We start from the raw sequence: 21,050 nt of genomic DNA on the forward strand, positions 1-21,050 counted from the left end.
TATAGTATAATAGTCTCCCTCTGCTTGCTCCAAACTTCTATTGAAGCCACTTTGCATCATACACACTGAAATATTCAAAACATCATGTTTATTAATGCTGGACCCTTTCTAAAGTAATAAAAAATCTAACAAAAACTTATGAATGGGATCTGGAAAACTTCACATCTTTATCTGGCTTTTGCAAATTGCAAAAATGAGACGCACAAGAATATAAACGGGTTTAATTGACTGAATAAGCTGCTTCACAAAACAAAATAAACAAACATTGTTTGTAACTTAACAGACAAAAATGAGGAGACATGCACAACAAGAAAACATGAGTCCAAGTTATATTGTAAGTGTAAGTGGAAAATAAGACAAAAAAATAAACAAAAAAACTGTGCAAACACACTTTTACACACCCACCTGAACTTGCACAGTCACCCTGGCAACCCTTAGTATCTCATCCTCTCTGCTGACCTCCACCACCAGCTCGTAACTACTTTTCTCCTCCCGGTCAAAAGCTACACCGGTGGTGAGAACGACTCCACAGGTGGGTCGAATCGTGAAGCGCCCGCCGGGGTTCAGCAGAGTGTATTTAAGCGGCTCATTGAGGCGGTGGCCGATGGTGTTGACCACAGTCACTAAGGTGACATTGGGCACGTTCTCTGGGATGGAGGCGGAATAGACCGGGAAGGTGAATAGCAGGCCGCTGTCTATAGCTTCTCTGACGAGCACTGTGACTGACGCCATGCTGGAGAAACGTCCATCCCATACCTTAAGACAAACAAAAACAGAAATCTTTCTGGGCAGCGCAGAGAGGGAAAGGCTGATGCATTGGATGTGATTCTGGCTTTAGAGAAAACATGTGTCATGCCCAATTTCTTACCTTTACATTAAAGCGGTAACGGTCTTTATTGAGGTTCTGATTAACGACAGTCACAACTCCAGTGTAGCGATCCACAGAGAAGTTCTCCACATTGCTGTCCACCAGGGAGTAGAGCAGCTGGGGGGTGATGGACTTGTCAGGGTTCAGGGCGAGGTCGGAGGTCATATCGGGATCTAAAGCCTCAACCCTGAGGACCTCCACTCCCACGTAGGTCGGCAGGAGGAGCACTGTCTCGTAAATGTCCTGCGATAACTTCGGAGGCGAGTCGTTGATGTTGATCACCTAAGACAGTAAAAATAATGCCCACAAATGAATCAAAGTGAGTCAAGAATGATTTGTGTGGCAGTGGAAGCTGATTCATCTGTTATTCACTTGCCTTTATAAGCACCTCTGCCGGGCTCTCGGCACTTCGAGGAGGCTGTCCACTGTCTCGAACATGAACCCGGAAGAAGAACTCGGTGAAGGTTTCATAGTCCAGACTGGCAATTGTTCTAAAATTTAAGAGCCATTGCGATAAGAAGAAACATATTTTTTATCAAAGAATAATGACATGAATCAGACATTTTCAATAGTGATGTAGTTGGTGTGGGTTCTACCGAATCGATCCAGTCCCGGAATCCACGCTGAAGAACATACGGGCGGTCTCGTCTAGGATCTGGAACACTAACAGGGCGTTGTGATTGCGGTCCCTGTCAGTCGCCCTGATGACCAGAGGGTTTCCATCCTCTCCCAGGACCACACTGTTGACAGGAGCAGCCTCACTGATTGCTCCCACATACCTGTTGAGGTAAAAAAAATAAATAAAAGGACACTGCTGTAAAAGAGGAGAGCTACACTTGAATCACTCCAGAAAATTACACGTCCTCAGCACTCGACACGGCTCAGTGAACAGCACAGGAGCATGTCAGGGCCAAAGCTCCTCTCTTATGACCAGAGCTGATACCTGATTTGTTGGAAGACAGGTGGGCTATCATTGACATCCCCCACCTGGACGATGACAGTGGTGCTAGACTCCACTCCAGCCATGCTCAGGGCATGCACCACCAGGAAATAGGATGTTTTTTGCTGCCAAAGCAAAGAAATGCAAAACACAAAATTCAGTGTGCATACATATTGTGTTCTAAATATTCTGATTAGTTATATAAAGGGTAATTCCACTCATTTTACACATTAAAGTGTGTTTACAGGTCTTGGGGGGTGATATAAGACTGTTGTGCATGTAATCTGATAAATTGCCTCCAGTGGGTAAGTTGCATTGTGGGCAATGTAGGTGCCAGGTTTTGAAAAGCACTCCACAAGTCGAGCATTTCGCGCCAATAACACTGATGGACTCATTATCAGATGTTTTTTTTTTTCAGTAATTCTTTTACATTTGTTATGCACCTAGGTGTTCTTATGCTTGCCTGGTTAAACCTGCTTTTATTTCAATCCTGCCTTACTATGCACATGTGTCTTTAATGCATATGTCTGCACATTGGATGAGTACCTTTTTGCTTTTAACGCTGCTATATAGATTAAATAATACACGGATATAAAAAAATTGAGCTGACAGACAAATATAGTGGAGTAAAAGTACAAAATCTGCATATAAGATGTTGTGGACATTTACATAAAAGGTTGCATAAGATTGAAATACTCAAGTGAAGTACAAACACCTCAACTTTGAATGTAATTATGCTATTTGAATAAATGTATACGAGTGGAGGCATTCAACTCAACAATGAGCTTTGGCAGATTGTATAAATTGTCATGCCCACTACTTCAGAAGGTAAGGATTAACGAACCTCAAAGTCAAGTAGTTTGCGCGTGCTGATCACACCGGTGTGGTGGTTGATGAAGAAGCAGTGCTCCTCGTTGCCCCGGGTGATATCATAAATGAGTGCTGAGCGGCTGAGGGCACTAACGGTGGTCACGTGTGTTCCAATAGTGCTGTTCTCCATTATCTGTAAATACAAAGACAGGGGTGTTGAAATTTTAGCCTCTTTGTTGAGTTATGTGCACGATTAAATTCATGATATTCACCTACTGTATATCTGTCAAGAGATTTACCATCCATCCCTCCCTCCCATCCCCCTGCCTTTTTTTATTACAGCTATTTCTTCCTTCCCACACCTCTCCCACATGCACCTCTCTCTTTACCTCAGCCTGGTACTCCTTCTGAGAGAATTTTGGCTTGGAGAAGTCAGAGAGTATCAAAGAGATGCGGACAGAAGCTGTGGCCATTAACGGAGGAAATCCACTGTCTGTGACACGCACAGTGAGGGTGTAAAAGCCCACAGAGGTGAGGTCCAGGTCCCTGGCAATGAAGATAAGGCCGGTGGCATTATCAATGCCAAACACACCAGCAGTGTTACCTGAAAGTAGCAGAAAGGTTACAGACATCATTACTGGAAAATGCGAATCCCAATTTGTTCTCTGCAAGACAAGCATTTAAAAGCCAGTCACATCTCAAACCTCCATTTAAAACACGAGATAATAGAGTCATTAAACTAATAAATGTCTTTATTTTCAGATAACATCACACCTGCTTCCATAGTATAGGTGAGTTGCCCGTTAATCCCATTGTCTTTGTCTAAGGCTGTCACTTGCAGTACAGGAGTGCCTCTGGGAGAAGACTCATAGGCCACAGCATCATAAACTGTGCTGGTGAAGTAGGGGATGTTATCATTGGAGTCCTCCACCGCCACCAGGATACGAGCCAGGTCACGGTTAAATGGGAACTCCTGATCCTTGACCTGGGGCAAGATAAGAGATGAATATGCGATGAGATAGAATATTAGAGCGATGAGTATTAATTTTGGAATATGCTTCCAGGTGAGTTTAAAACTTCGGCAAAGACTTTAATTCTTTTTCCCATGATGCAAAATGTTGAGCGACCAGTCGTGGTGACATTAATTCGACTCAGACTTTTAGACATAATGAGCTGTAATTCTATGGTTGTACTGGAAGAATGTGCGGGTGTTCACAGCATTTGTTGATGTGTGCTTGTAGATCTTGTCTGTATAATTGTCAGCGTGATACAGACTTTGTGATTGTGTTGCATGTAAATGGTTTTAGGGTCTGGAGATTCTTCTGTGTAACTCCCCCAGGACTGTAGATGGAAATTAGCTCCTAGCTACATCTGGCATAATAATCTGTTCTCATTTTGAGATGAAAGGGACAGTTCACTCTGAAAATCAAAAATGCATATTTTGTGCTTTTACGTGTAGTGCTATTTATCCATCTAGATTATTTTGGTGTGAGTTGCCAAATTTTGGAGAACAGGGACATCTGTCTTCCCTTGAATATAATAGAACTAGATGCCACTCAGCTTGTGGTGCTCAAAGTGACAAAAAAATACATTTGAAAAATGCAACACTAATGTTCTTCTTTCAAGAAATCATGACCCAGTTACTCAAGATAATCCAAAGACCTTGTTTCATGTAGGAACTATTTTCTTTCTGCTATTTACACCAAGCAACCGTATCACCACGCAGAAAGAAGCGTGCATTTACTCATGGACGAGAGGCGAGAGTCGTAAACATTAATGGTGTCCTACTCAGCTGAGATGTAACATTAGCTAAGCTTAGTTAGCTTAGTTAGCTAGCCTCTTGTCAATGAGTAGATGTATGCTTCCTTCTGCACAGTGATACAGTTGCTGGGTGAAGTTAGTAGAAAGAAAATACTTCTACTCATTGACAAGAGGCTGGTTAACCACTCTAACTACGCTCAGCTAATGTTTCAGATGCACGCTTCCTCCTGCGTGGTGATTTGGTTGGTGGTTGAAAGAAAATAATTCCTATGAATTCCTCGTCTGTGGGTCGAGTAACAGGGTCATGATTTCCAAATGTATGTTTTGTGTGCTTAAAGCACCACAAGCTGATTGCTATCTAGTTCCATTATATTCGAGAGAAGGCAGACACCTCTTCAGCCAATATCTCTGAACTGAACTGTCCCTTTAATGTATTTTTTTTTGTGCATGGTCCTCATTAAATTAATTTTAAGAATCATATGGACAGCATTGTTGGAGGAGATAAATGAAAGAAATTGGCTAAAATCAAGCGAGGCATGCACAGCTGCCGAGAGGAGCATAACAGCAAACGCAGCACACACAGAAACACATTTCACCCTTGTCTCCCTTATTACCATGATAGTGAGTATGTGCTGTGTCCTGGCCTCGTAGTCCAGCCTGTCCGCAGTGTAGACGACCCCCGTGCCAGGATTCACCCGGAACAGTCTCATACTGGCCGGGTCTACGCTGCCGTAGATGGAGAAGCTCAGACGGGCACGTTCGTCCATGTCTGAGGCTCTAACCCGCAGCAGCTCCATGTCGACCGGCACGTCCTCTGAGACGCTGACATCATAAGCCGGCTGTGAGAAGACTGGAGGGTTGTCGTTGCTGTCTTGTATGCGGATGAACACCTGAGTGACAAAGAGACAGGAGTGGAGTTTGAAAAGTCAAAGGTAGGCACGGAGCAGACGTGTGCTCAGTATATTATCCCTTAAGATAAAAGCTGTGGTGGAGAGCTGGCTTTGGTGACGGATAATATATAAGGCTGGTGGTATACCCCTTGAATTTTTCACCAGAAAGGTGGAGATAGAACAGTATTTACACTAGCTCTCTATAGAATGATTGTAGTATATTTTCAAGCAGGACAGGGTGTTTTCCAAGAGGGATGTGGGCAATTTCTTCCATCTATAGGAACACTTGACCTTTATTTCCCCTAGCTAATCCCATTAATCCACTGATATCAAGGATTTCCCTTACAAGGCAGACCTAGTAGGCCAGCCAACACAGCAGGAGCACAGGAAATGTCAAAGACGGAGCAACAAAAAGCAGATTTCATAGCCAGCAAGAGATCATTTCAGAAAAAGGGAGTGTGAGTGTAGGAAGGAGGAAAGCTGTGAGTAAACAGCTCCCCCAGGAAGAGGTAACAATAATTTAATTTGATGTGGGTCTGAAGTGTGCAAGAAGCAGCGCCAGTGCATAACAAATCAAAAGTGTGTGTGTGTACCTGCGCTGTGGCAAAGTTGGTCCCATCTGTCACCTGCACAGTCATGTTGTACACCGACTGCACCTCAGCATCCAGGGGCTTGGCCACGACTAGAGTCCCCACCCCCACCTGAAGGTCAAACTGCATGTCAAAGCTCCCTGCAATCACACACACACACACACACGTAGTTCACGCAGAGTTTCAGTCATTTCGTATTCACTTTGCGTGCTAAACTCAGGTGCTCTAAGTTATTACTGTGTAATTGTTTTGGCCAGGTGCCTACGTCTGGAGCTGGAGGGTCTGTGAAATAAAATGAACTGAAATGCAATGCAATGTAGCGCCGAACCCACTTGGCAGCCTGAGAGCTGTTAACAGCCACACAAACATCTGTCTTATCACTCCAAAACACAACCCATCTCGGAGATCAAAAAAAACGTACAGCCGGGTCTCTTCCACGGGCGGTGAGTGTACAGTTTAGAGGCTTAATGTTTGATTAGAGCGGGGGAGAGGATTGATACGTGTTAGGTATTCAGTGCCATCCTTCGTCTCATTCCAGTTTCTCTCTCGAGATATCTGGGAGCCTGAGCTCTCCTCAGCATATGAATACTGATTGGGCATTTTTCACGGGCCCACTGATGCGTGTTGAGTCAGAGCAAACCACAGGGATTCGTTTTCTCTTTTTTTCTCCTCGCTGTTTTTTTTTCTAGAGGAGAGGTTGGTCAATATTACACTGCAATCTCACAGCTTCAAGAAAAAACAGAAATCACAGTCTGTAGTCTCAAATTGAAAGAGGTACCATTTATTTCCTGTCGGTTAGAGGCGCCCCGAGGGGAGTCTGATCAGCAGTTAGTTTCAGTATTTTTGGTAGCAGTCATATTTTGCACACATATAGCGCTACAAAAGCCGAACAGCTAAGTTATACAGTACGTTAGTTTTGAGAAATGTATGGGCAGAAATGTTTTAATTAATGCTCTGTTAAAAATCCAATCATTTATGTTCCATTTTACACGCTGTTTTTAATTACTCACCTAGTTTTTGTCTCATTTAGAGCCCTAACAGCTGTCAGCACATAAATGGCAGGTTTTAACTAATGAGCTAAAGGCACCCTGTGGAGTTTTGGATCATTACCGGTGCTTTAGAGTGATTCTTTTGAGTGGGTCCTGCATTGACTTCAACCCAAAAGATACAGAGATAAAGTAATACTGTATATCTCTTGAAGAAATCAACTATTGCGTTAACATTAGTAACACAGTACCAGACTTTTCTTTTCCCCAATTGCAAGTAGTGATGCACGATATATATCGAGCCGATGAATTCTCAGCCTGATGTTAGGTCATTTAGATTATTGATTATACATCGGTATTGGCGAAATTATAGGTGATAATATGAGCCCATAATATGAGCTATTCATCCTTGATTTAACAAACACAACATTTACAAACACTGACACAGTAGGTGGCAGCATGCTCCAGTAAAGTTAGTTTGCAACCCGTCAATAAACACAGAAAAGAAGAAGAAGACTGGACAATTCATTAATTTATTGGAAAAATTAGTGTCAGATTAATCAACTATGAACACTAGAATGGCACTCAGCAGACTGCAAACCTCTGCCAAGGCCCAGCAGTCCCCTTTTGTACTCACTCATGGAAACCGGCCACCTGAATATGCCAGATTTTCTTTCATTAAGATCCATGAAACATTACCTGAGAAGTTAACACAAAAGCCCAATCTCCCAATGTTACAGAAAGAGTGTAAAAGTTCCTGGACCCATTCTTTTATTCAATAATAATGGGGCCTATTCTAGGCTAGACCCACCATCCATCCAAGTTTTGTGGAAATCTGTTTAGTAGGTTTTGTGTAATCCTGCTGACAATCCAACAATCCAACAAATGGACACGGGTGAAAACATAACCTCCTTGGTGGAGGTAATAATCAGAAACTGCAGAAAGACCATCAGGCAGAATCATTTTAAAACTTAAGTGGCATCACTACCTTGACATCACCAACTTTGCGAAACAAGTGATTGTACAAATTACACTACAACATGGGCCCGAGAGAACCTGTCTGTAAACACAGTTTGTTTATACACGATTGCATTCTGGGTTTTTTTTTTTACGTTACAATTTTGGGGGGTGATAGCAGCAAAGTGGCTGAACTAAAGCTAGGAACCTGTCCTGCCGGGGCAGAGATAGAAAACTACTGCTGTCCGACGAGAATCCTTTTTCAGGCTCAGATCAATCAACACTGCCTTTGGCTAAACAAGGTGCTGATACTCTAAACCGCGGTTTTCTGAATTCCTCCTGACCTGGGGCATTTAAGAGGTGTGGCAAATTGGGTTTTTGACCAGACCTGTGTCAAGGGAGCAGTTTCTTCCACACGCATTCTGAGGAATGTAGAACATTTCTCTGGCCAGGCGTCCGCCTGAACGGTGAGAGAGAAAAAAGAAAGAGAAAGAGATAATATTAATATTTCGGGAGTAAAGGATCTTCCTTTGATCAAAGGTCTGCATCATCTGCAGCACTCTGCACAGTCGACCTCTTGACGTCTCCCACCATTATGTGAATTAAGAAATAATGTGAGTGGACTTCTCATCGGAATACTTTAGCAGAGTGCGGGAAATGTGATTCATTCGTGGCTGACACTGGAGTCGAGTTCTTAAAGTTTGAAAAGATAATCACCAGGCTTTCAGTTTTTGGGGAAAAAAAATATGTAAAATATTAATGAGCTTTTCCTGCACAATTACTCCTCTGATATCAACAGTACGAGAGGAACAGGCAAAATGCAGCGCATTTGCATTTTCTGTATCTTTGATATGCGTCTCTGAAAAAGAATAATCAACTAATAATCAACTCTTTTTCACATTAATATCTGAGTAAGGGAGCTGTAATCAGAACAGCTGAGTGGCAATCAATAAAGAGCGATTCACTGATTATCCTTTCAGAGACTTGAATCAAGGGGCAAGCCGGAGCCAGTTGTAAACGGGCAGACATGTATAGAACCAGACTGCTCCTCAGAAGATTCATTATTTCCACCGGAGCCCGAGCAGCAGCCGAAGACAATTTTTATTGTCCTTTGTTTGCCAGCTTGCTTTTAGCAAAATAAACCACACAGAAGTGAAATGTTTTATATAGACAATGCACTTTTGCCTGTCCACAATAAATCTCAATGACAGAAGGTGTCAGTGGCCTTTAGATTTTAACAAGCTAATTTGGATTATGACAAATATCCACAAGTTACCCTTATAAAACTCTCCAGCACTGAGAAGTAACCAAGACTGAAATATTGTTGTGCAGGTCCGTGAGGAAGCCTGCACTTTGAATCAAGTTTATACTGCTGGGTGTGAAATATATCACTTCCATGTTTTGCTCCTGGATCATCCAGGACAGGTCAGACCCACAAAGACAAATAACATCTCTCAAACGCATTTTCACCATTGTCCAGCAAGCAGAAGGATTTATTAGTTCAATTAAAATTCAAACTACTTCATCCCTCAAGGGGCAATTCAATCTCTTGTCCTCACAATTGTTCATAAATCTGATGGCTTTCTGAATAAAACCAAATTGTCTTTTTAAATACATCAATTAAATCATTTGGATAGCAGCTTTGAAAGATAAATTCACCTAACAATGAAAATTTAGTTATTATCTACTCACAATGCCAATTAGATGTCGAGTGAAGCTGCGTGGTCCAAAAAACTTTTGAGCTTCACATCAAAATAGTGTAACAAAAAAACCCAACATAAAATGGCTCTATACAGCTCGTCGGGTGTAATCCAAGTGTACAGATTGATTTGAAAAGACATTTTTTTACACCCTTCACTGTAGCTGCCAAGCTAAAAGCTTTAGCATGCATCCCGTCTGAAGTGGGTGCACAAGCTGGACCTCATGCTGAGGGTGTAAATAACATACACGGATTACACTGGATGAGCTGTATGGACCCATTTCATGTTTTTTTGCCCTTTTAAGGTTTTAAAACAAGTCCCCATCTACTTCAGTTATGAAGGAGAATGCTGCCAAGCTGTTAGACTACGAAACCTCACCCGACTTTCAGTTGGCATGAGAGTGAGTAGATAATGACTACATTTTCATTTTGGGGTGAACTAATCCTTTAAATGCAATTTAAATATATAAGAAATGACAAGAATATTGTAGCTTATTTTTGCGGCCTGGCTTTTTTTATACTAGCAAAAAGCAAAAATCCTGGATACATGCACTTGAATGAACTTCACAGCACAAGAAAACTCTGAATATGAATATGTAAATTTTCCTACCGATGATATTGAACCAGACAGGTGTTGTCGACTGGCTGACAGCAACTACTCCCACCGGCTGAGCTACAGCAGCTGTCTCCGAAACAGAGAAATTATAGGCCCTCTGGGTGAATAGCAGGGGCAGAGGAGAGGGGACAGGTTTGCGAATCCACTCTACATGGAGCTTGACAGTAGACCATAATGGGGGATCACCACCGTCCTCTGCTTTTATCTAGGAGAGGGAGCAATGTTGAGAAACCTCACATTCAGCTAGCAGATCCAGGAGCCCATGCATCAATCATTTGGGAATTTATGCAAAACACTGAAACAGTGATAGACAGGAGTGGAAAACAGAACATTTCACAGATAAAAAGGACAAGATCTACTGTAAGTTGGATTTACCTTTACATGGATCTGTTGTTAGGATGTAAATGTTAGTATGTTTAGGGGAAGTCAACATCAAGAGCACATTAGAACTCTAGCCTCTCTACTTTGCACAGATTTTTTAAAAATCTATACAGAAAAGATCTATACTCATCTTCCCTGCACTGACACGTCACCTGCATTTTCTTACACCAACACTCAGTGACAACATCTCATCCATAAATAATATTTTGCTAACCTCAAAACTGATTCCAGCTAATAAACTTTAATGGCATGTCTGTCCCTGCCTGACTTCAATTAACTCGCTCTGCTTTTCACACATCAAACAGGAAAAGTATTGACTAAAATAAATCAACAAAATCTTTGGAAGAACTTGTGTGAAACTAGAAGGGCACTCTCGAGAGCTCAGACCTCCACCAAGGCCAAAGCCTGCAAGGAAAAACACTGAATACACGAAGATATATTTCCAAAATGTATTACGTCAAAGCATATTTGTGCTGTCTCAGCAGTGCATTTATTATATTAGCCATTCATCTAATGGTCCAAAATGGGAGCTCGGGCACCAGGGGAGCACAGGAGCTTTGGACCGGGATAGGCTGGGGCTAACAATTAGCATGTTATTTCAGTAGATATCCTACAACACAATACATAGACATCACATCTTCAAAACTGTTAGGCCTATTTCTTCAAAGTCTATTATTAATTTGAGTGTTTTCAACTAAAGTTCTTACATATTGAGCCTTTCAATTTGCATATAAAAACAAACCTTATTAGCATTATTTATAATTATAATGATATGTGTGCATTAACGTTTTCATAGCCACACCTTAGTTTGAGAAAAAACTGCATCGTTACAATTGTGGCGATGTTACAACTGGTGCTCCATAGTGACTGCTCTCTGTATGAAGTTTAAAGAACTAACTGTGTTCCCCCAGAGGATTACTGGTACCCATACATGTGGAATGCAAAATGGAGTCATTGTATTTCCACAACTGGCTGTTTTTACACTATTTAACTAGTAAAAAAAATTGCACAAAAATTCATCACAAAAATGTTTTGTGTATCTGCGCCGTGATTTGGATCCACTCCAAATTTGGATTCTTCCTTGACCTTGACCTTGACTTGGCAGTGGTTGCTCACTGAACACCAGGACCTGTGAGCCAAATACATTATTTGATCCACGATTTGCTTAGAGAATGATATAACCCCTAAAAATAGACACATGGTTTAAGGAGAGAGGATTGGTGAATATGTTGTCACAGGAAAAAGCTGCTTCCACAATTCAAGTACCAGCTCTTGTCCACTGAAACTCCAGGGGCACATGGGCAGACAAATTAATCAATGAATAAGATGCATGAGAGAAATCAGTCCCAATCAGTGTAAATCACTTATCAATCCGTGCGGTGCATATGTAAAAAGGGGCTGGAGCAGGGTGAATACATTGTTAGAATTTGATTCACAAAAACTGCAATTTGTGCTTGCGTTTGGGGCAAGTGCCATCTCATCAAAAATGATATGCATTTTTGAAAAATAATATGCATTTTTGATGCCCATAAATACAACTTCAGTTGTGCCACTCAACCCACCTTGGCACTTTTGCCTTCATTGGCTTTGGAAATACAAAAGCGTACAAGCTAAATTGGGCTTGTATCCGATGAAAAATTCACAATGTGGCTCCATTTGCTGCTGTCAAATGTGCAAGTGCATGAAAGCAGAGCCCGATGAACCAATGGAGGCCCAGCTGGCTATGAAATTAGTTGTAACAGGAAACAGGACGTGTGAAGGCCTGTGCAGGAAAGAGAGAAGCACTGTGCCTGGAAGAGGTCACAGTCTTATCCCTCGTGAGACCATCTGTGATTGAGTCTATAGATTTGTTGTCATGTTTGCCATGTTGCTAAAGAGCGCTGTGCTTTAGCTGAAAACACTCCAACTTTAGACCAAACAGCACTGACATAAAAAAATATCTTGACCCTGTATAAAAACCTTGTGTATGAAACTCACAGTGAGGATATCATAGCTTCCTGCTGTCACCATCTTCTTTGACGACACCATCGCAGTCCTCGGGTCAATACTGAACTTCTCATCCTCATTACCATCAACGATGCTGTAGGTGATGTTGCCATTTGCTCCAAGGTCCCGGTCATAAGCGAAGACACGGTAGACCGGTTCACCGCGTTTGTTGCGGTCTCGCTCAGTCAAGCTGATGCGGTAGGTGACCTCTGGGAAAGTGGGCGGGTTGTCGTTCTCGTCCTCGATGTGAACTATGACCCACACGGTAGACTGGCGGGTAGTCACTGGGCCATCTATAACTGTTACCTGAGGAAAACACACACAGTGTGTGAGCACACATACAATAAAACACATATATGATAGTCATGGTGATGCATCACTGTGTCTTGAACATGTTTTGATTCTATACTTTATTGCAACTTACTAAAATACCTCCACTACTAGACTACAGAAACATTATAAATGAATTTGTTCTTACATTTATTAACATCTTAAAGATGCAAAGATTGACCATGTGTCTAACATCACTCATAACAAATACGGGGCAGCATACCACAATGGTAACCGCAAGTAACTGCTGACTATACACTTTGCTGTTGCTATTTTTGGCTGTAGCTACTAGCTGCTGTTAGCTAGCTAGCTCAGTTGGACGTGCAGCCAGTGGCCCTCGGCCCATGGATGCTGGTGTTCACACTGTAGGCAATAGACCATATTCACATGGTGGCCATTTTCCTCTGGCGTCACACTCAGACTGCTGGGAACATGTCATGCTGCTGTGTTCCAGGTTGCAGGTCACATAAACAAGGGCTATCTGACAAATAGTTATCATTTCACCACTCCCTGATCGATCAGCAACTGAAGGATGAGGGATAGCGAAAATCTGGAAGGATATCGGGCCATGTTTTAATGTAGAACAACAAATTTGATAAACTATTAGCTAACGTTAGCATTCAGCCACTTCCTTGCTAACATTACCGTTTGATTACATCCAGTGTGTTTCACTTCCAGACTTAATTAAATGAGTCCAAGAGGTTCGTTGATATTTTAGAATTAATTTACACCTTTCCTATCGTATCATATTATGCTATCAAACAGTAATGTTTGCTAGGAGCTGGTTGCATGCAAATGAATGTTGGGCTACCAAAAATGTTGTTATACCTTGATATATAACCTGATGTCTCACCCCATTTTCATTATCCATTGTTTTTTCAGTTGCTGATCACGTAAAAAGCAGTGAAATTATAACATTTTGTCAGAATCCTGACATTAAAGGATTTTCAATCTGAAACACAGTGATACAATATTTGAGCTTCCCACCCTGAGCGCGATATCAGAGGAAAGATCAGATCGGGACCAAACACAGTCTGTGAGACTATCAGATGCTAGTTTGATGAAAGGAAATACAGGCCTCTAACTCCAGGGATCAGAAGACACAGCAGGAGGGGACAGGATAGAGTGAAGTGCTGGTGATTGTTTAAACAGCAGGAAAAAGGTTTTATTCAAAAGTTTTTGTCAAATTTGAAACAATTGGGTTTTATGATGAGTTCACAAGGTAATTTGGAAACTTGGATTCAGAAGGTGTACAGTTGTATTATCTGTTTAATAAGGAAAATAGGTGGAAGAAAATTTCAATTTTTTTTTGTCTTGTATGACTGTAAAAGCTAATTAAGCTTGTGAACTGGAGAGAACTTGTTCCTCATGCATCTCCCAGCTGAAACTATGGGGCACTATACTATCGGGCTATCGCCTTTTGAGGTACAAAATGGGATTACGAGACGTTAGCATGCCAGCTTGAGTAGATTTCTCTTTGACATAATAAATAGACCTCTTTGGCACAATATCTTCACATTCTGTTGAAAACGTCAGTTGAGTTCTTGAACGTTTAAAATAAAAAAAGTGGCCATAATTTGAACGTTGACTCTTTAAATCTTGGCTCCCACTGTGTCACCCGGCGCAGGACCACGTGGGGCTCACGGGAAATCTCTTTCTATTATCGATTCCCTGGAGGCAGAGGTCTGATCACTGATCAATTGACTCAGATCAGGGTGAACACCATCGTTGCCAGCCTGACTGCTCACTAGACTATTAATTACAAACAGAGAGCAGAGACTGGCAGGCGGAGCAGTGGGTGGCATGCATGGACTGGCATTTCTATTGAAATCTCAGGACAGAACAGGACGATGCACAAAGACTTCTCTGACCCCAATTTTAAGCTCCTTATAGGTATGAATGTTTAAGTGTATGATGCTGTCAGATGCAGGCTTCTTCTTACAACTTTTGCTGCTTTTATTTTGCAGTGTTTTGTCATACGCTGGGGTCTTATTAAGTGCTAGAGCTGAACAAAGTAGTCCAAAGAGCTATTGAGTCTAGACAAGTCAATTGGCAATACAGAGACAAAACACCAAGATGCAGTACTGGGGGTCAACCGTGGGTTATTTCATTCCATTTTATAGGAGGGCAAAGTGCTTGTTAGATTCAGCAGCATTTAATAAGTTGTAAGAAAGGTGCGGGGAAGTAGAAGTTTGCTCATGTCTCAAAAGTCAAGAATCTCTGATTATCAGGTTCATCTGCATGCAGAGCAGCAGGAGCAACAGAAATGGTAATCACAGAGCTATCTGTATGCCTAGTGTCTGTGCTTATCAAATGCTGAGCAGACCAACTCCTCTCCTCCCTGTTCCCATCCTGAGTGGAGTAGATAACCAATGATGAATGATTACATTTAGAAAATCCTAAACCTGGGGCCCAAAACTACAACCATTCATCACAGTTTATGGCGCCTTGAGGACCTGCCAGCGTTGTCCTCTACCCTGTCTCTGTTAATAGTGGGCTGTGGCAGGTGGCAGGGCCAGATAAATAATAATACTATAAAGCCATGAACAATGCTCAGCGTTTTCTATACCTCTAAGAAGTGCTCCGCCTGTTGTTCTCGGTCCAGCTTCCTCGCCGTCGTGGTGATTAGCCCTAAAATCACAAAAGAGCAGCTTTGGATTACACAAACAGAAAATCGCTGGTAGCTCATAAAGATCTGATACAGTTTTGACAAATAGTTTACAGTTTACAAAGTTTACAAATAACAAAGCCAAAATAATTTCCTATGAGAAGTTCTTCCACATTAAAAAGCTGAGTGCATGTGAACACCCACTGCCATACAGCTGAGAAAATATAGCCTGCAGCCTTGGCAGCGACGATGGCATTTGGCACGTGTTCATATGGCACCGTATAGCTGAGGGTCATTCAGTTGGCCAGCATGCCACCAGGCCAGTGAGAAGGGAGTGAGGCTATTGATAATAGCTTTGATCGAACCAGATTATTCAGATGATAGACGGAAACTCTAGCAGGGTGCGCTGGAGATCACAGACAAACACAGCTCCATTTTCCCCCTGATGATTCATGTTCTCGCTTTTAATTTCGGTGTTTTCTTCTATTGTCATTTGCTTGGCTCTCATTTGTCATTGTACAACTGCAGAGAATGACCCCCCACACACAGACACAGTTTGTGGCAATCAATCTGTAATTGCTTGATTTAGTCTGTATAAACTTTGTGAGCTAAACAGATCAAAAGTTCGCCAGAAATGATTCTGGCTAAAAGGGAAAGCAAGGGGAAATCCATAAGCAGATTCAACCCATTATATGACAGTTTTACAATAATGTAAGCACGCTTTCATTTTCCAGCTGAAATAGTTGTTGTTGATCATATTCCTTGAACACTATTAAGCATCTCATGAGAGCCTTAAAACCCAGTAAAATGGGCACATTTGTTACGGCCTGGTGATCTTTTTTCACACACGAATACAAATGCACAGCAAAATGCCCTGATAAAAACGCAGCAAAAGTGCCCACATGGACTGCCCCGGCAGCTCAGTTGGGAGAGTGCTTATCCCATGTACAGAGGCCCTGTCCTCCCTGCAGCAGCCCAGGGTTTGAGTCCGACCTGCGGCCCTTTGCTGCGTGTCATCCCCCTCTCTCTCATCCCAATACCAGTCATATAAGATGAGAAGGTAACACAATAAAAATGAACCAGATAATCATTATTATTGTTAAAAGGGAATAGAAATAATGATAATAATACTACATCCATACACACATGGGTACATGCAGAGATAAAAACAAGCATACTTGTATATCCTTCATTTATTCCTGTGGATTTCTGAGGACTGTGTACACTGAATGTGCTAAAACGGTGATAATGCGTTTTGTTTTCGGTGTAATGAAGCGTTGCATTGAAGCGGGATTATTTTGGATGGTTGGAAAGTCAACACTCAATGGGCGGAATAACGGTGTGCACGCACACTCACACTCACACACTCTCGTGCCTGCGCATACCACCGAGTCACCTTGAGCTTGCTACGCAGGCTAACTTCAATTAAGCAAATTAGGAGTAAATCTAGAGCAGCGGTCACAAGCTGCAAGAGGGAGACTGTAGGGGGGAGGTGGGGCTTGTTCAGCAGAACACGGCACCACTAACAACTCTGATAAAAATCAATGATCTACAGCTCGAAGCACATCTGCAGTTGGACAATCCAGAGTTTTAATTGGACGTGAGGATGAATAAATTAAAAATCCCCACCCACACCTTCACAGAAAATGTATGTCATGGTCCAGTGGCCTGTTTCAGAACTTTAGACTTCTCCTTTTTCCAATAAAATACTGTCAATTTATAGTCTGCTTCTTTGCTATGCCAGGGGAATATCTCTGATATGCTTTCTAACTGGGGCATGAATAAAACTACAACCCTGAGATTTCAAAATTCCTCCTTTTTGTTCAGTGTTGATCATGAGTATTGACTCAAACACGTACAATTGATTTGTTAATATTCTGGTGGTGCGACAAAACCAATACAATCCAACAGTGGATTGTGAAAAAGGTCACCGTGACTCCATGATGGCACTCAGCAAACATACATGTTTTTATAAGAAGCACTTCATCTAACACCCTGTGTCAACACTTATCTGCTCTGTTTTCATCCCCCAAAGGAGGTAGGCTTCACTCACACACCCACAGACAAACAGACAGCACTGTAAGCTGTCACAGCACATTTACACACTTTGCACCCATTCAAAGTTTTGCTTTGATTCATTGTGGGAATTGATGCAGTACCTCAAACCCATCAAACTGACACATCCAGAGTGAACTTGAAAAATGCATTACTTTGAACCACCCCGAACCGAGTTTTGAAAAACAATTTGAAACTTGAAGGGTTTTTGCCGGCAGTTCAGGTCACAGTGTGGCTGACAGCTGCTTCATGAAAGCAAATCAATCAGCTGGCTTTTGTTTATTCATCTACCCAATAAAATCACGCTGGTGCATGGAAAGTTTTTGGGTAAACAGCTAGGTGTGATTCATATTGAACGCATTTCTCATTATCAAAATCACAGACTGACAATGTCAGTCACATTGCTGTGAAACTTAAGGTAAAGATGCATTCAAATTTGCACTTTTTTCTAAAACAGTAGAATAGAGTACATCCACTGAAAAGTCCACAATTTTCATGTTATTTATTGGGATTCAATAAGCTGGTGGAAGCGACCCTGGAGTGTGACCTCTGAGAGAAAAGACTGCAAGAAACATTAAAAAACCAATTGCTCAGAAAGTTCATTCATCACAGCGTGAACAAGATAGTCATCAATATGAGTTCCCTTGTACGGGATTAATGAGGAACAGATAAGAAAATAATGTGGGTCTTTGACAGAGACAGGCAGCGGGGCTCAGATGGCCGAAAACTCTCCCCTGTGACACACACATACTGTACGTGCAGACACATACAAAAGTGCGCTCTCTCTCTCACACACACAAAGGCAAATTATTTTTATACAGCTGTGTGTCATGGCTCACACAGAGACATGAAAACATGCGGGTACACACTCCACAGAGCGTCATCCTCTTCATCGACCCAGAGCTGCTCTCTCTAACACACCAACTAATAGATTAGAATAGATTAGATTCCCTCTCTCTCTTTCACACATGAATCATACGTAGGACAGTTGGATGTGTGAACAGTATTTGTAATGAACTGTATGAATGACACAGATGCATCAACACAGACACAGTAATGATTGCTACAGCTAAGTGATACATGATCCGACTCATATTTTACTCTCAGAGAGTTCAGAGCAAGTTTACACTTTGATGAGTTAGTGAGGACCAATGAGTCTCTACTGGGATCAATATAAGCCTTTTCACTCTGCCTCAGTCCAGCCCGCTTCCATAATGTCAATATTTCCCTATGATTCTGTAGTGCAACAGGCATATTCATGGTACACACCAGGGCTGCCCAAAGTGGGGGTGCCCACCAGTTGGATTTGGCACGTTTCAGGAATGATTTCTTCAACAGTGTGGTGAACCATCACATCAAAGAAATGGTGCAGCAATTCTACACTTTGCTGGAGGAGCGTTGATAAACTCAGTGGAGTCAGCAGCACAAAGAAAGCTCGATAGTGCGCCACTGTTCTTGTTGTCCTCCTCCTACTATAGCTATGAGGCTGAAAATGTAATACATGCGTGTGAAGCAACGTTGTGTCGTCACAGTTTTCATAGGAATTGCGTTTTGCCAGAAAATGCTGTTGTCGTGTGAACCAACCACCAAAACGCAACAAAAGTTTAGTGTTTCATGCAAAAACCATTGTCATGTAATGACCCCATTACTGAGTTGTGTACCCGCATTTCCTAAATGTTTCAAACAATGTTTCAACTCAGAAAAATACACATTTATTTTCAAGGTAATGGTGAATTTCATTTGGTCGCCTGTTTCTATACCTGCCTGGGAAACATCAATTGAGAGAGTGAGCAGAGAAGGTGACAAAAACACCTCTAAACGTAACACGAATAAGACTTAAATGCATCACCTCATCCGTTAACATTTCTGCCTGAGTTACGATTTTCAATACTGGTAATGGTCGTTGTTCAACAATCAACTCCCATGATCCCTAACTTCATCAAACTACGTCTTTTGTTTTAATTTTTGATTGAAAAATCCCTAGCAGCAATACTTTGCGATTCAGGGAACTCGGGATGCAAGCACCATTTTGCATGTCAACAATACAATAACAACAGGTGTTTGCTTTTGGCACGTGACCCACCATTACGTTTCAGCTTTGGCCCTCTGAGGGAAATATTTTCGTCACACCTGCCATACAGGAACAGAGGAAAAGAAATGGAAATACCCACCACAAACAGACTAAACATGTGACAGCACACCGTTAGGGAATTCCTTCTACTATAAGCTTGATAACTGACGGGCTGCGTGCTACAAATAGGTCGTTTTTTGATCATTACATTGACATTTCTTTGAATCCGGATACCGGTCCCTGTAACAGTGGAAATGTGCCTTTTGTTGTTTACCGAAACACTCATCATTTAATCTAGGCCAGAGACAGAATAGACTCCAGAATTTTCTGTTTCTTCAGGATTTGAATAAAACATTTCACCTCTTCAATAATTCTTTAATGGAAGCTTCAAGCAAAGCTTGTTCTGAGAATGCACAGGGCCCTCCCTAGACTTCAAGCCTGACAGCCCAAACGGAAAAACATCAGAATTGATTTGCTTTAGTGATGTTGGTATTCATGTAAGAATATAATGATAATTCTGCTAATTTTCCAATGTGGACATTGTGTCAAAAATAATAAATACTTGATAAATACAAGAAGATCTTGAAATTATTTAGTAGAAGATCAAGACTGTGAAAAGCATGGGATCAAAACAGGCTCTGACGGGGATCCTGCCTCTAACACAGGGTCTAAAAGACTCAGAGTTTGTTGTGAGATGATATTCAGCTCACACGTTGCCGCTGTAAATCATTTTTGTGAGCCTGTTAAAAAGTGCATGAGGAATTCAAGTGTGTGACTGTCTAAAAAAAAAAGATTTTACTAGCACATAAAATTCACAGATGTGTAGAAAAGATTTGTGCCTCTAGAAACATTCTGAGAACAAAACACATGCTCTCAACTGTGAAGTCACACAGTCTAAAAAAAACGAATAAGAGACTTAAGTGAATAACTTGGCAGTGCTGAAAAGCAAGAAAAACAGTGTAAAATTAAAGCGCAAAGTCTGTTTACAGTAAGACTGCATAGTGGTTGAAGCCAAATCCCCTAAATTTAAGCTGTCAGTGGTCAAGTTGCATTGTGGATGTTGTAGGCGCCTGGTGTTGAGAAATGTGTGAAATAAAAACAACATTAACTCTGGTTCTGCTGCCTCGATTATGCTAATTTCTTCAACTGGCTAATCATGAATCCAACGATGCTAAACTGTAGAAGTGCAGGAGTACACACATTCTTCTTCCTTTTTAAAACCTAGTGTCCCACAATACTGATCACTGGAGGCAATGTATTCCTCTGGAGCCACAAAAGGCTACTACTACTTTTTTGGCATATGTAGTACTATTTCCCAAGGCCGGTAAACACACCTCAATATGTAAAATTGGTGGAGTTACCCTTTAAGTCCTCAAAAACAAATCGTACCACCAAAAGGAGGCTACATACAAAAATACTGTCAAATTTGGTTTGAACTGAGGTCCCGCCTATCGTCAGGCAGATAGCTAATCATGCTTTGGGGGAATGAGGTGGCGCTTGGG

The 21,050-nt window shown here is 41.7% G+C and overlaps 1 protein-coding gene across 1 annotated transcript in view; it reads right to left on the reverse strand.

Moving 5' to 3' along the window:
* fat3b (FAT atypical cadherin 3b) overlaps positions 1–21,050 on the reverse strand; it is a gene marked incomplete at its 5' end in the record, with an annotated part of 77,876 nt that overhangs the window by 41,832 nt on the left and 14,994 nt on the right. The window contains 14 exons of the mRNA XM_084373291.1: positions 406–756; positions 869–1,150; positions 1,245–1,359; positions 1,465–1,647; positions 1,812–1,933; positions 2,653–2,811; positions 3,008–3,222; positions 3,393–3,603; positions 4,994–5,269; positions 5,863–5,999; positions 8,191–8,262; positions 10,112–10,322; positions 12,476–12,790; positions 15,384–15,445. Coding sequence (XP_084229417.1) covers positions 406–756; positions 869–1,150; positions 1,245–1,359; positions 1,465–1,647; positions 1,812–1,933; positions 2,653–2,811; positions 3,008–3,222; positions 3,393–3,603; positions 4,994–5,269; positions 5,863–5,999; positions 8,191–8,262; positions 10,112–10,322; positions 12,476–12,790; positions 15,384–15,445 — 2,711 coding nt within the window. The remainder of the gene's footprint in view (positions 1–405; positions 757–868; positions 1,151–1,244; positions 1,360–1,464; positions 1,648–1,811; positions 1,934–2,652; positions 2,812–3,007; positions 3,223–3,392; positions 3,604–4,993; positions 5,270–5,862; positions 6,000–8,190; positions 8,263–10,111; positions 10,323–12,475; positions 12,791–15,383; positions 15,446–21,050) is intronic.

This window comes from Pagrus pagrus (genome assembly GCF_965226575.1).
Source record: "Pagrus pagrus genome assembly, chromosome: 14".
Lineage (NCBI taxonomy): Eukaryota > Metazoa > Chordata > Actinopteri > Spariformes > Sparidae > Pagrus > Pagrus pagrus.